The sequence below is a fragment of the Pieris napi genome, chromosome 14 (assembly GCF_905475465.1).
Source record: "Pieris napi chromosome 14, ilPieNapi1.2, whole genome shotgun sequence".
Lineage (NCBI taxonomy): Eukaryota > Metazoa > Arthropoda > Insecta > Lepidoptera > Pieridae > Pieris > Pieris napi.
Genome location: NC_062247.1, coordinates 4,851,886 through 4,868,664, shown reverse-complemented (window position 1 = coordinate 4,868,664; position 16,779 = coordinate 4,851,886). Strand labels below are relative to the sequence as shown.

General features: G+C 33.8%; 1 protein-coding gene across 1 annotated transcript in view; it reads right to left on the bottom strand.

The window, feature by feature from the left end:
• Window positions 1–13,114: 13,114 nt before the first annotated feature.
• Window positions 13,115–16,779, bottom strand: part of LOC125055754 (mucin-4) — a 61,713-nt gene continuing 58,048 nt past the window's right edge. Inside the window, exons 6-10 of the mRNA XM_047658315.1 lie at window positions 16,411–16,771; window positions 15,793–15,923; window positions 15,081–15,230; window positions 14,459–14,616; window positions 13,115–13,332 (exon numbers count right to left, since the gene is read on the bottom strand). Of these exons, the coding sequence (XP_047514271.1) occupies window positions 13,212–13,332; window positions 14,459–14,616; window positions 15,081–15,230; window positions 15,793–15,923; window positions 16,411–16,771 (921 nt within the window). The 3' untranslated portion in view covers window positions 13,115–13,211. The remainder of the gene's footprint in view (window positions 13,333–14,458; window positions 14,617–15,080; window positions 15,231–15,792; window positions 15,924–16,410; window positions 16,772–16,779) is intronic.

Genomic DNA, 16,779 nt, shown 5'->3' with positions numbered 1-16,779 from the left:
ACAAGATAAAATCGATTTCGTTTCTGTATTGTCCGTTAGGAGATCGCCAGGTCCATCTTTTGCTCTGTCTTTTTTTAAAACATGTGTTTATTATCATTAATTTGTGTTGGAGCGCAAACTTTACTAGTCTTTGTCCTCTTTCGTTTCTCTCGCCGTATCCATGTTTTTTAGTAACTAAATATTCGTCAGCTTTGGGGGTTCCAAGCTTGGCGTTGAAGTCACCCATTAATATTATGGTTTTTTGCGCTGTGCCCAAGGCTTTCTCAACTGTAGTGTAAAATTCTTCTATATCAAGGTCGCTTGCCGCTTCTGTTGGTGCATAAACTTGTATAATGGATATTTTATGTCCCTGTATATTTATGTTTAGTGTTGCCACTCGCTCTGTTATGCCATTGAAGCTTATTATGTGTTTTTTGAGAGACTTATTTATAATGAAGCCAACTCCATGTTTGCCAGGGGTTTGCCCTATGTAGCACAGTATAAAATTTTCGTACTCTTCTATTTTATTTCCATGTCTTCTCATTTCAGATATTCCGATGATATCGTATTTAATATCTCTTATAGCCTCTTCAAACTCGAGCAAACGGTCATACGATGAGAGGGTTCGGACGTTGTATGTTGCGATCATTAATTTGTTTTTATGCAAGGTGTTTCCCTGCTCCGTTGGTGTGATCATTGGAGGGTTTTGGTCATACTGTGTGTTGCTGTTAAGTGTTGCTATATTTGTTGCCATATGTATCCTGTTGGATGGAGGGTAGTAGTCGCTGAGCCCCACGGTGACCAGCCGGCTTGGGGTGGTTGGTGCATGTTTTCTTTCGTTGTCCTTTGTTGGTGTTGATCTACAGTTAGCATTGTTTTTGTTCCGGTTGTCGGGGGCAGTTAGTTGTTTTTTGATACCTCTGAAAGTGAGCTAGACCTTCCCCTTGCTATATAATTTAATAAATTAGGTTTTATTACATCCTTTGTATTCGTTGCAGTTGGCATCGTTGCTTTGTTAGGGTTTGACCTCTTTTGTGTAGGTGATATCGGCGAGCCACTCTGTTCCCGCTTCCTTTTTTCACGGCCTTGATCATTTGGTTTCTTAACGATTAGCTTATCATATTTGATATATGCAAAGTTACCCTTGTTTCTTTCTTCCTCTACTTTTGGTTGCAGTTGCTTTCGGGTTTCTAATATGTGTTTCGGGTAGTCTTCTTTTACATAGATCCCAGATGGAAGGCTGGATTTATTTTTAAGTATCAAATGTTTTTTCCAATTTGTCGACAAGGAAACGACAACTGGCCGATTCTTGTTAGTTTGTGCTCCAATTCTGTAAACATTGCTTATTTCTTGGCTGTCTAGATGTAAACCTGTATCTGTTATAATTTCTTTGATATAGTCTACCAGTTCAGATTCCCTTTTTCCCTTTTCTTCAACTCCAAAAAATACCAAATTCTTTTTTCTTTTATCTATTTCCATTTGATCTAGTTTTTGTTCAAGTTTTGCAATCTGAGTTTTTAATTTTTTGTTTTCTTGAATAATTGAATCCATCTTATCATTTATCGCTTCCATAACGTTTGTGGTTACAGCTGATGTTATAGTTAGAGTTTGTTGGTTCAATTTTTCCTCTAATTTTTCCCAAAGCATTTCGATATTTTTATCCATTTTAGGGAAAAGTGGAATTAATAAATTGTAACACCTTTTAATAATTTTTTAAATCTTGCAACACTGCCCGGCACTGCTGCGTAGGTTGGTACTAGATGAGATGTCAGTTGTCAGACGCGAATTACGATTGAATTGTGTAATGGCGGACTATGAACTTTCACTTTTTACTGGGATATCAGAAGTTGTTTCGGGATTGTTTTACGATATAGTTTTTAATCGCACTGTTTTTATAACTGTATTTCTTATCTTTGCACTTTTCTTATAACTTTATTGGTGAATTGTAGTTGTATGTTCAGTATTTTTGTCACTTTTCACTATTTAATTACGGAGCTCAAATTTTGTACGTGTTTACGTTTACGACCAGTGTTGCCAACCTATCGGCTCTCGGATCGCTATATAAGGTCAGATATATTTTTACGTACGTATTCTATTTTCTATATCTATTTTAAGTATGAGTTTATAAGTCTTTCGCTGACAGACTTTTACTTTAAGAAGCAATAAACAAGATCAAATATATTTTCGGTATTAAGGTGAGAACTTAATTAAATTTGGCTTCTTTGAAAACATTCGTGATAGAATTTTATAAGACGTGGAATATTTAACGCGAAATAATTAATTTTATTAGGATTTTGAAAGCACATTTCAGAATATATATTTAAATGACTAATAATTAAAAACCAGTGATGCCAGCCAGATCTTTAGATCTTGGCTTCAGATTTTTGTATCTATTTTGAGATTAATTTTTTTCCTAATAATTTTAGCAGTCTGTGCCAGACACACGCTATCCACTTTTGGGTTTAAGGCATGTGGATTCTCCCACGCTGTATTTCTTCACCGTACGAGCGACAATAGAGATAAAAGATCCATTGGTGTATCGATATGGGTTCTCCGGATAAAGTGAGCAATGTAGCTATGCTTACTTTATGAAGATATGTTTAGACGTTTCAAGGTAATTTGCTCTTTTCCTAAGCCGCGGCAGAAGTCCTATATAAAAAATGGATATTACTTTTTGTTAGGTTAAGCAATTGGCCCACTCAACTCATGTAAGCTGGTATCACTTAGCTGATTATTGAGCTTGAAGGTTGTAGGACATACTAAAATATAATATTTTAATTTTAATTTTTTTACATCATCATTGTAAAAAAATATTAATGCAGAAATATTACCAAACTATTATTAAACTTACAACTAACCTATTTAATATCAATTGTCTTCTAATCTAACTTAATATGAATCTTTTTAACATACTTTGAATAACATATTCCTCAATACGGCCCCAATAACCTGATTGTAATTAAAAATACACGAAGTGTTTTGCCAATAATGCAGTTCTAGATTGCAGTGGGCATGCAATTATTGGAGTTAAAAGCATATAATAATTAAGCTGCCCTGGTTTTAATAACATGTTAATAAGATTTAATCCAATATAAAAAAAATATTCTTAAAATTCTCTGACCCTCAGATTTAGAGTTTACCCTTAGCTCTAAGTGTATCTTCAGTATGTCAAAATCGAATTGGGGGTTGACATACGGGAGTTGTACCTACTTAACGTAAATCGCGTCTTTGAATCTCATCCCTTCATTTGTGCTGAGTGTTTGCACTACTTGGCGTTCCACGACAGAACTCTTTCATGACACATCTTGCCAGACACCACTTAATGGAACTAGATGCCAGGTATTTCGAAACCGATTCGGTTCAGGGGCCTTCAAGAAAAGAGCGTATAAGGCCTTAAAGGCCGGCAACGGACTTGTATACCTCCTGATGTTGCCGGTGTCCATGAGCGGGAAGCACTTTTTTATAGGTCGTCCAAAAAAGCAGTCATCGCAGCCCATGGATACAATTTTAGTGGGTTCATTATCAGCCTTTGAGGTAAGAGTATGCTCTCCTTTTCACTTAGCTTTACCTTACCTTTACACTTAAGTGACCAGCCTACTCGTTTGCCTCCTGCGATAAAAAAAATACTAACGTATTATTTTTTTACGCCTTCATAACAGTGTAACGGGTTTTAAAATTTAATTTTTAATATTACTTTATTAACGTTAAAATTACTAATTAAATCGAATGTGACAAGTACGTAAATCAGTTGACATCACAATCATCAAGAAGATCCAAGAAATTGTGTCATACAATAAACTAACACAACAATAACTTTCGAGATTTTTTTAGTTAAAATTTATGTTTAAATCGATGAACCTTATTTAAATTGGTTCAATTTTAACGCCCATATTTATTTAGAGGGGAACGTGACTTGTTTCAGAAACAATTTGTAAACAACATGGCTTCCGTATAATTTGATGACTTATCTCAGATTTAAGGGCGAAGTGCTTAAAGAATGAGGGAAGAATTTTTATTCTTAGAAATAATGTCGTACCTGGAATTGTGACTACGAAATTTGTTCTACATAATATTTCTAAATAAGACTATCTCGAAAATCAACTTAAATAAAACACAGTCTTTATTATGTAGCGTGGAGTAACGATTGAATGAAAACCTGATAGTTATGAAAAAACATTTTCCAAACAACATTACTTCCTTTTTACACGCTTTATATTAGCTTCACCTGTATGTATGTATGTAACCGACTCCTTCGGACTCGATTTTGACCCACTTTTAACGGACAGATTTAATTCAAACTTTGCGCACCTGTCAAAGATCGATGACAATGCAATAATCCGAAAAAAAAATTTAACTAAAAAATAAATAATAGTTAAAAAAAACTAAAAAACACGCTTTTAAAGCACATCAAACTAAAAAGTGAAAAATAATTCTCTGTGCCATATTTTTCGTCTATCGAGCAACCCATGCATTTTCACAATAGTACCAGTATTTTTTGTTCATTACCATTTTCATCCTGAATTAGGAAGTATTTTTTACTTTTTAGTTTGATGTGCTTTAAAAGCGTGTTTTTAAGTTTTTTTTTACTATTATTTTTTGGATACCACTCGTAGCAATTATCAGCCTTTTGGATGTTACTTACCTAATAGTTAATACGAAAGTATTGGACGGAAATTAAACAACACTTCTCCACTCCAACCGCAAATAACTGATCAATCGTGAAGGGTAGTGGTTTAATTCAAAACTAAAATCTATAAATAATTAGACCTTCGTCAAACCTTTAGTGATTGTGACAGTTGAGCTATATTATTTAGAATTTGAAAACTTGTTTGTTGTCTATTCCGAAATGTAGAAGCGAAATCGATTACTCTTGCTCAAATATTTTTTTCTGTTGAATTATCTGGATGACTTAAATAAAATTAATTCAATATTTAAAGTAAAATCATTTAGTAAAACTAAGAAATATTTAAATTCATATATCTTTATGTGTTTCGTAAAGCCCTATTAGGGCTCGGTATGCCTGTTTCATTTATGATTTACCTTATAGGTAGATCTAAACAGGACTTCTAAAAAGACGTCATTTTCGGTCTGAAATATGTCAGTTTTCTAGTGATACGAGACGACAAGGGACTAAAATATATGTATTTCTATACTTATATATTCTCAAGTGTGAAGAGAATCTCAAATTAAATACGGATTGAGCTGCGAAAATTCATGAAACAGAGTTCTCCGTTACAATGCACTCTGACTTCTTCGATATTCCGAATAGCTACGTAAGTACATTAACTTTGAACTCAAACACGGCGCAGTCATATTTTTGCATCTGTTTGTTGGTTTTATAATTAGTGATCAGTGTATTTTACCTCATACATCCCGTCACTCATATTTATGTATACGTTCCAAAACATTGTGTATTCCTAATAAAATACAAGAAAACTTGACATCAAATATTTAACACACATACACATCAATTACATTAGAACATGAGCAATCTATCAAGGGAAAAATATATACAAACAACCACAAAAAAAGTAAAAACTAAAAAGATAAAAAATAACAATAAAAACCAAAACTAAATGAAAACTTAAACCTCATTAAGAGATATGCAATATGTTATATGCAATGCGCGATAACAATAATTAAAGTGAACATAAAATTTTAATTATAAATTTCACATATTACAGTGTATTTATTGGCCTATTTAACTGGAATGAAGTATGGAGTGGAACACAGTTCGGAGCTTATTCTAATCCAATTTACGCGGAGTTACCTAAACCCTCTTACCTATTGCGAGATTTCGCCAACGAGACGAATGTTTTTGTTTGGAAATGTACTGACTTTTATTCTTAAAACTCACTATTCTATTTTGGTTTACTGTCAAATCTGTTTATTTAGAATCTCCAAGAATGAATGAATTGTTTGTTTTATTATGTAGTTTTATAATCGCTTACCATTATTACCTATTTAATTCGGTAATCATACAAATGCATACATGATTTTCGTTCTATTATAATTGGAATTATTTTATTGTATAGAATCTCGGAAAATCCTAAACCTACCCGACACTCGAAACCCCATTTATACGGCATGTACAACAATCGACTATGAAGATGACTTTGACCTTTGATTTTTTTTACTTTTGACCTTGTCTTTAAAATACAACCGGAGGATACAATACGATGTACGTATTTTGTGAATGTATGAACATTTATGCAGGATTATTAACTTACCAGTGAATGAATCAATCAATGGCGCTACAACCTTTTTTAGGTCTAAGCCTCAGATTTCTGTATCTGTTTCATGATCATTTGTTAATCTTATAGGCAAGTAGGTGATCAGCCTTCTGTGCCTGACTCACGCCGTCAACTTTTTGGGTCTAAGGCAAGCCGGTTTCCTCACAATGTTTTCCTTCCATACCTTGTATCATATTCTTGCAATAAATAATTATTATTATTCACCGTTCGAGCGAATATTAAATGCGCATGTAGAAAGAAAGTCCATTGGTGCACAGCCGGAGATCGAACCTACGACCTCAGGGTCGCACGCTGAAGCCACTAGGCCAACACTGTTCAATATAATATAAATTACCAGAGATAATGTTAAATGAAAGTATAAAATGACTATCTATATTTTGATTACTTAGCCATCCAAAACGTCAGACTTTCAGCCTTTTCAATTTGATAAATATTGGAATTTGTTGACATTGGAAAGGAATGTTCAATGAATTATTACGGTTAAGGCCACTTTCTAATGTCAGGTTAAGAGCGGTCCTTTTCCTCAAGTGAAGGCATCCTTATCACAGGGCATATCACATCAGAATCAAAATCTAAATGGAACTTCCCCTGAACCTTGACGAAGGTATTTTTATAAGACAGAAAAAAATTTCACCCCTCAATGCGCGCGAATACACTTCCAATTGAAAGATTGGCTATCATGTCGTCTTGACACATTTCAAATATATTTGGTCGTATTTTTCGTTTAGGAAGAATACATAATAAGCAACAGCCATATTATAGCATATTTTTTTTTTTCCGGTAAAAAGTGTTTTCTTTAAATGTGTAAAAGTTATGTCGATAAGACAATACTACGAGTTATTCATGTTCGTTAAAATGTTTATTTAAGTTGTTTATACGAAATGTCTTTAAACTAAAAAAATTTACATTATACACATTTCAATATTCTTGACGGAGAGTTAATGTCACAAGATAACATCGCTACGTGGAATTAATAAAGTTGGATAATTTAAACGACGGAAAATGCGTGCTCTCTATCTATATCTACGTGTTAGAAATAGGTAAAAAAAACATGACTATAAGTATAAGAAGCCTTTGTATTAAGAACTAAGCCTGAATTAGCCGTATTTCTAACATTAACTGTGAATGCGTCTACGAATTTTCGAATCCTTAAGTGAATTAACTTCGTCTGAGGTCTAACTGATTGCAGTTACATCTGTCAGTCCATCAGTCTGAGGCCGAGACCTAAAAGGTCGTAGTGCCATTGGTATAAGTACTATATATATAAGTATATATATATTTAAGTAAAATGGGTTATCAAGTAAGCATTCAGCCAAATCCTGTGAATTCAGCGTAAATTCAATGGCTGTCGCCTGACAACCATGACATATTTCGTAGTTTACTTCAATAGAAACATGTCGCGGCTGATTAATGACCAGCTGGAATTCCTTTTTCGAGTATGACGTCACATCAATGAAAAACTTTTTTGACCTACGATATTGTGTCACGTATAGGACAGCGATAAATTACGAAAACTTATGAATCAGGGACTTTTAACAAAGGTCTTCGGAAAGTTTTACTTTATGGGTTATAAAAAAAGTAAATTGTTTCTGTTTTATGTCTAAGCGATGTAATTATTATTGAAGATACAAATGAGGTTACTGGATGACTTTTCCCAAGGTTCTAGACAGTTATTGTGAACTTTATAATTACCTTAGAAAGTTTAACCAAGAAAAACATTAATAAGGCTGTGTCTGCGTGCATTACAACATATTATGGTCAAATTCAAATTAAAAAATCATTTATTCATAAAGGTAACAAAATGTACACATATGAACGTCAAAAAATAAATATATATGGAATGCTTCTAATTTTACATTTAATGCCAGTTCTCAAATCAAGGGCGTAGAACGGTAAAGTTGCTGTCAGTTGTTGTTGCCAGTTCTTGGCAACAACTCTCCGCCACCCTTTTTAATCGCCAAGTTTGTTTTTACACAATCTTTGTAAGAAGCTCCACATGACATTTTCAGTAATTAATAATAAAAAAATAAAAACAAAGATTTGTCCTCTATCAGCAGGAGGCATGATGATATAGGAGCACGCACTTACATTCTCGTGGGAACAACACGCAAATACATAGTCAATTTGTGCCTGAAGAATTCTGAATTTAAATCCCATTTAAAGAAAAACAGAAATAATTTAGTATATAACCAGTGCCACTCCATTTTACAAATGTATAATTTAGTATGATTGTTTAATCACGCGACACGATACTTGCAGCACATTTGCCTACATTAGCCTAGCCTATTTGACTATTCCGAGCACGCCACATTGAATCAGACCGTATGGGGATTTTTTGTATGGCGTGGGAGCAATTTAAATAAACGTGGACATCGCAATTACAATGAATGCCGCATAAAAATAAACAGTTAAATAACATATGCGTTCGGACATTTGCTACATGGTAATGATTACAATCAGTGCCTTTTTGTCGGAAAAAGCATTTGCTTCGTTAAATAATACGATAGTTTTATATAAATAATTTGACGACTCATTGGTCTAGTGGTTAGTACCCCTGACTTCGAATCCATGGGTCCCGGGTTCGATCCCCGGCTGAGACGAACATCGATGTGATGAGCATTTGGTGTTGTGCTTGGGTCTTGGGTGTTTAAATATGTATTTATATGTCTATATATCTTTAATATGTATGTATATCCGTTGCCTAGTACCCATAACACAAGCTTCACCAGCTTAGCATGGGACTAGGTTAATTGGTGTGAATTGTCTTTAAAAAATAAAAATAAATAAATAAACTAAGCTTAAAGGCTGGATAGTAGCTGATTAGTGCGGTATTGTAGTACGGTGGGGCACAAAAGTTTTATTGTTAATTACCAAAGTTATAGAGATTTTACGATAAAATATCAGGCACTATATCATATTTTGTATGATGATACTAATCATTGGTATTTCTCGCTACTAGAAATATTCAATACATAGTGATATTGTGATACATTATCCTTGGAAAGAAATACGGTCATATAAAATAATATTCTATTATATAATAAATTATAGAAATTAAATTTATTTAAATTAATTTGTACTATTTACTTCAGATATTCAAGTAGGAGTTTTCTGCATCATTCGCGTGGAATTATATTTTATATAGTATATTATATATAGAGTGTGTTTCTACGATGAACATTTGTTAAACTTCTAGTAGTTTATTAATTATATTTATTACAAAATTCCCATTTTTTAAATGCGTTTGTGGCTTCTTTTTCGCCTACTTTTCACTTAATTTTTTTACTTTTTAGATATTCTTATTATGTCGTTTTATGTAAGTTTATAACAGAGCATTATGAATATAATATTATTTTTATAATAGCATACTCATATGATTGATGCTAAATATGTCCTCCAACCCACGGACAGGATTTCCGTAACTTTTCCAAGCGACAGTACTTATGAAGTTTTATTTTAAGTTCTACATAAAATAATGACGCTTTTATGGTACTTTACAAAGTTATAATGGTTCTTTTAATACCGTTCAGTTGGTCAAAAAATCAATAAGAATTCAGGGGCGCTCGTTTCGGGCCTTCAACATTTTAAGTGTTCATTACTTAACTAAGCAAATAATCCTTGAGATAAAAGTTAAGTGGAATGGATATTCTTCGAATAATGTATACCGTTTTCCTCACGAAGTTTTCCTTCACCATACGAGGGAGTGTTAAAGACGCACATAGACAGAAAGTCCATTGGTGCATAGCCGGGGATCGAAACTACGACTTCAGGAATGAAACTCACACGCTGAACGCCACCAGACTAAAAAAAAGAGTCAGTAAAATTTTGCCTACCCTAATCTCCTCTCAAATATTGAAATAAAACTATTATAAATTGTATATTTATTTATCGCAATAAACAAAGATCTTTCGATCGTACAATATATTTGAGCTTAGACATTTTGACAAAATATCTTTCGATCGTACAATATATTTGAGCTTAGACATTTTGACAAAATATCTTTACGCCGCAAATAATTTTATGAAGACCTTTTCGTAGCCAAATGGTAATTAAGGTCCTCTAGAGAATTTCTTGTTACAATGGATTATATGTCTAGTTTTCTGTCTTTGAACTTCATTTCCAATCCCGAGGGGTTCTTTTTGTCGTCAGAGCTACACAATTTTAATCAAATAAATAAGCACTTACATAACGTGTTTGTTAGAAGTAACTAAAATAGTTTATCTCATAATCTAAGGTTAAAATTTTGTATTTTTAAAAACGAAATGTTTTGTATTATTTTTTATGTTTCAAATCTCATCTTTGTTGATGAATTTTGTAGAAGTCTAATGGTAGATTATTCAATATAATTGTATATGTAAGGATCACTTATCACCACGTATTGAAACAGAATTGTTGGAAGTAGGTCAGTGGTACTCTGGTACTGCCCTGCGAGTCTGTAACTCACTTTTCGAACTCACACAGCGGTTTTCGCATCGGCGGTCGCTCTCAAATCAGTCGTGAAGCAGTCATTTTATGATTTGGCATTCTGATAAACAATAAACTATAAGTGAGTTACAGAATCGCAGGGCTGTGATCAAAAAATCCCGGAAGTAACCCTCCGATTGACTAGACGTAGTTTCAGCGGATAGAGCTGAAAAGCGTTTGGAGATGAGTCCAACATAAGAAATACTACGTGTATAATTGGACGCGTAAATTACTAGCTAAAAAAGAAAGACGATGGCAGTGAAAGACGTTATAGCTTCAAATGTTTAAACTTATTTACATCTAAAAACTAACCGTTGATTCTTAATGAACATCTCAACCATATATAAATAAAATAAGCTATGACTTGGAAATAGTTAATGTATTCGAATTGTTATTTGACTTTCATTACATTATTTGATATTCGAATTTTATCAAAAAGGTTTATTATATTCACCAATTCGAAATTGTATTTTATCTTAATCAAAAGAAAATACTTCAAAGAATATGTATGTATAACACTGTAGTCCTATTTGTTATCAGTTAATATGTTCTGCTACCGTAGACTGCTATATACATGGACTAGACATATTTCTGTGTCTAAATTCGGTCAAATTTCGGCAAATAAGTTTTCAATCTTCTTAACGATCTGGGAATCGATGTAATGCATATTCTTCTTCTTTAGTAGTGTTACTCGGCTTGCACCTTAGCGCCAGTGTAATAAGGGCTGTAAGCCCTCGACGACTCATTGGTCTAGTGGTTAGTACCCCTGACTGCGAATCCCCATGGATTCGATCCCCGGCTGAGGCGAACATCGATGTGATGAGCATTTGGTGTTGTGCTTAGATCTTGGGTGTTTAAATATGTATTTATATGTATATCTATCTATAATATGTATGTATATCCGTTGCCTAGTACCCATAACACAAGCTTCACCAGCTTAGCATGGGACTAGGTCAATTGGTGTGAATTGTCTTTAAAAAAAAAAGAAAAGACCCTTAACTTGGCCGGTCCAGCGAGTAGGGAGCGGGCCTCGGGGTTTCGTGCAGACCGTGTTATCTATATAAGTTCATTAAATAAAAATTATCACTGAATTAAACCTAATTAAAATTTTAAGTTCTTTGCTTAATGGCAATAAGGTGAAAAGAAAAACTTAATATCATTACATATATCTATATTCATCTTAAATTACAATTTGTCACTCGTTAATACATATCTAATAATTAAATTAAATGACTACATGTACAAAATTGTTTATATACAGAACTTCATGCAGTTACAATGTCAATAACTAGTTATAATCTAATATATCGGGGCTAAAATATCATACACGTGACATTCGAACTTTATTTAGGGTCTGTTTCACAATGTATGGTTAAAGTAGCAAATAGCTATGCAACAAATAAATTATTTGGAAGATAAATTGTACTATTTGACACTTCATCGGACTCATAACTTATGATGGACTTTATGTGACGAATAGCGCTATCTGACAGTCGTGAAACGCAACAATAGTGTTTATCCTACCAATAAGTAATAAATAGCTAATTTGGAACTTATGTAGAACTTATCCGTACATTGTGAAACAGACCCTTAGAATTTCAAATTCAACCTACAACGAATATACTAAAACAATACGAAAAGAATGCTCAAAATTATTTAAATAATGAAACAGGAAGTGGTGGCACGTATTTGGCAGTGAGCCACCTCAACTGATGACCAATATCGATACTATATACACGGACATTTGGCACAAAAATGCGTCACACGCTCCCATTCTGTCCATACTGCTACGGATTCTGAGCAAATATAGGTATGCAGTCTACATAAATACTCTATTCACTAAATATTGACTTAATGTATGGTGAGTTCTTACGCTAGTTATATACATCTCACAATCAGTCACAAATGTTTACAATTTGGCAGATAATCACCTGAATAAAACAATGTATTGGATTTATGCGTCTATGGATTGAGTAAACACGGAATTTTGGCACTAGACTTCTAGAAAAGCCGGGGTCTAGTTAAACATTTAGGCAAAGTAAAACGAGACAACGCTGTTAATAAAAGCATCTCTACTTCACAACCAGTTACTGATGTTGGGCTTGGTACATTTATAGACATCCTGATAGATCTCAATAACGGCCTCCGTCGCTGACATTGAATTAAAATAAGGATCACCGTACATTTTTTAATTGTAACAGTATTAACTGTAGAGTCATTTTTCCGCAGTCCATCCATATGTATTTTCCACCTGGACTACCCTCTTATTGCATACTTTAAAAAAAACTCAAAATGCGAAATGCGGCAAATTAGCCTTCTGTATAACGCTTAAATCTTTAAGTTGTGACTTCCGGGTTGAGAATCAACAAAACGCTCAGTTATCAAACAAATTCCCTCTGTTCTCTTCTCTTTCTTTGTTGTACCAAGCCTACATGAGATGATTACTACATACTATACTAGGTCTTGAGGTTCAAGGTGATATTGTCAGAAGAGGTTTTTTGGAATTAGAAATTTCTAGAAGTTACTATCGTATTCGGAACGACGTCTCGAATAATGTGATCGAGGATACTCCCCGGTGTAACCGTACACTTGAGAACCACCCCCGGTCTGTCCATAAGTCTGGGAACCACCGTATCTGTAAAAAATATGGTTTTATAAACAAGGCTGAAATTATCTTATTCTATTCTTTGTATCATAAATTATTATAAACCTTTAGGGGCTCACAATTAATAATACCCAAAACATAAAATTATCTTTGATCTTCTAATACATACGTTCAGTTTCATATGAACACTGAAATAGGCCTATACAATTGAACCGAATTCGATGAACATTTAATCAGTTAAGTTATCGTATGCTTACCGCCCCGGCATCCCAAGTTCAATGATACCCCGTAAACCTTCCTCATGAAACATTCTAGTATTGGTGAAATCACCAATTTTTAAAAATTCCCTACAGTACTTATGTTTATCTCGAACAGATAGTATGCAGCGGAGGACTTGTTTTTATGTAACATAAAAGTAAGACCTATGCGGTCGCTGACTTTTTGTAGGCATTATCAAGCTCTACAACTTTTCTCTAGAACTCAATCATAAATCTCTCATCGTCAAGGTAGCGTTCGTAAGAAACCGACCGGTCGTTTTGATCGACCGTTTTTTCTCTGACGTACTGTGCAAAATCGACTACCCCAAAAGTCTTTTCATTTTTCGGCTTTGGCGTTGGTAAAAGATTATCATAATCAGTGTAGTGGATCCAGATATTATTCCCTTCAACCTCACAAACTTTAGATCTTTATCATATTAGTATAGATGAAGTAGATTTGACTTGATGCCATATATCTTCATAATTTATGTATTTAATTCAAAATCAAAATACGTTTATTCAATTTAGATGAGGCTTAGGGCATGCTTATGAATGTCAAAAACGTTTACAAAATTCGCGAAAGAGCAAGACTACGCCATCCGTTCGTAAAACTCCCAGGAGGCCTTGTTCTCAGAAGAACGGAGTTTTACCCTCCCTCTACATTACAATTATTCAAAGGAAAATGTCATAAACCACAACGTCATTAAAGTTACATAAGTAAAAAAAAAAGCTGTTCTGTGATTTACCACATTCACCAATTATTGTGTAACTAACAAATAAACCATTGAAAAATACATAACAGAGGCGAGGCTATGAAAAGCAATTACTTGGGAACTAAAAAAACAAATAGAACCTGCACTATCCAATGGAAAGTATGACTAATAATAACTATTATTTACCCATATCCGTTTCCGGTAGCTCCATACAGTTGCGATCCTCTCCCTGAATCAGCAGTGTAGTGTTGCATATACTTCTGCGCTTGCGGCGTCCATTCTGATCGCCATGAGTCTCCAGGGTTCGGGTACGCTAGTTGCTCTATAAAAGCTGTAGACATGCGCTGTATGGGAAATAAATATAAGGAATAAAAAAATGTTATTATTATTTGTATCAGAATATTGTTTAAGACAAAAAGGCAAATAATTAGTTAAAACTCTATGCAGCGACGATGAAGGTATTTCATATTTTCTGGCATTTAGAGTTGTCGTTATATAACAAGAAACGTTACGTTGTGTGGACAATAAAGTAAACCATTTAAGGTCGTAAAATTTCAAATTTTTGGGAGTTTTTTTAAGTTATTTAAGTATATATTATATATATCACAAAACAAGAACGCAACATTACGCCTTCCATATATTACAGGATATCTCAATTTATATAAAATGTTGAATAAATAATAGATCTAAAAACATACAGTGCAGAATGAGTCAAGTAAGAAATCTTTCAAATATAATTATTTTTTTGAATTTTTTGACGATTCAAATATACTGTTTTATTTGTTAAATGTTCAATGATTTGACATACCTTTCCAGAAGGAAGATAAGGTAGGTCCCTCTCTTTCAATTGGTGCACGTCGTCAAAACCACCCATGTGACTTTTGTCCAGCTCTCGTAGCATGTCTTCACTGAGTGGAATAGGTTGCTTCGTTTTCGTACTCTTTTGTCGATTTACAAGCTGGTTATAAAAAAAAGAATAAGACAAATTAGAAAATATATGAAATATTCGAATTTCAAACAACGTTTGAAACCAGCACATTCCATTTCTTGATCCTATAACTTTTTTTTATCGAAAAAGAAAAGATTAAAAATGTACGATGGGAGATAGAAAATTTACAATTCTATTAGAAATTAACAACTTAGACACTGTTGGGCTGAACTGTATTTATGACGTCATTTGGCATTTACGTCTTGTTGGAAGTAAAAATAAAATACGATATCATGAATGAATGGAAAAATGTTGAAAAAGATATTTGTCACGTTAAATGTTAATCATAGACATTTTATGCTATATTTGATATAAAAAATTTGAAAGTTTTGATAAATACTGAATGGCATTACCCATTTTAATACATTTCATTTTTTCATCCAAAAAAAAACACACACCAGATATAAGTAAAAGTACAACATTCAAGTTCAAAGAACAACTATAAACGTTAATCCATGAAGATTATATAACATCATAATCTATTGTGTATCTGTGCCTATGTCAGAAGAATAGTGAGATTAAGTATACTTACGACAGTGACACCAAAAATGACTACAAAGAGAAGAGAGGCCATGGCTATCACAATAACCGCTATTCCCCATTGAGGCAGCAAAGATTCCTCGTCTGGTGCAACAATCGTTGGTTCTCCTCGTTTAGGCAACACTAAAATAAAAAATAAATCAGTGGCGCCACAACATTTTTCGGTCTGGGTCGCAGATTACTGAATCTGTTTCATGATCATTTGTCAATCTAATAAGCAAGTAGGTGATCAGCCTCCTATGCCTGACGCCGTCGGCTTTTTGGGTCTAAAGCAAGGCAAGCCAGTTTCCTTTCGATGATTTACTTCACCATTCGAGTGAATGCTAAATGCGCACAAAGAAAGAAAGTCCATTGGTACACAGGGATCGAACCTCTGCCCTCAGGGTCGCACGCTGAAGCCACTAGGCCAACACAGCTCTAAATAAATAAATTTTAAATTTAAATAAAACATAATTTTAATATGAATTAAAAGTTATTAAACTCGGGCTAGTTGAACTTTCATGTTACTTTAAATTATAATCGGCAAATCAAATGTTTTTTTAGTGTGAAAACGGAAATTCTTACGGTTTTTTGGTGACAAAAAAGTAAGAATAAATTATTCATTACGTACCAATAAATTCTGTGTATGCGGGATCCATCACGAACTTTCCGATTTCGAGTTTCCCAGCGGACTTATCAATCGTCTTTGTCATTTGTTTGTCACTCTTCCGCAATCTATCTTCATCGGGTTGGTCTCCTTGCATCGAATCAGGGTCAAACTCTGTTTTTTCAGTTTCCATAACAGAGCCAGACTTCGCTTCGTGAAGGGATTTGTGGAAGAGCCTCTTTAGTTGCACTGTGTCAACCTTCTCTTCCACGTGGTTTAGTTCGATGAAGTAGTCGACTAGGACGGAACCTTGGCTGAAACCGTCTATACGGATTCCTTTGAACCATTTTCTCAGTAAATCTGACTTCGAATAGACGGAATTAAGCTGTGAAA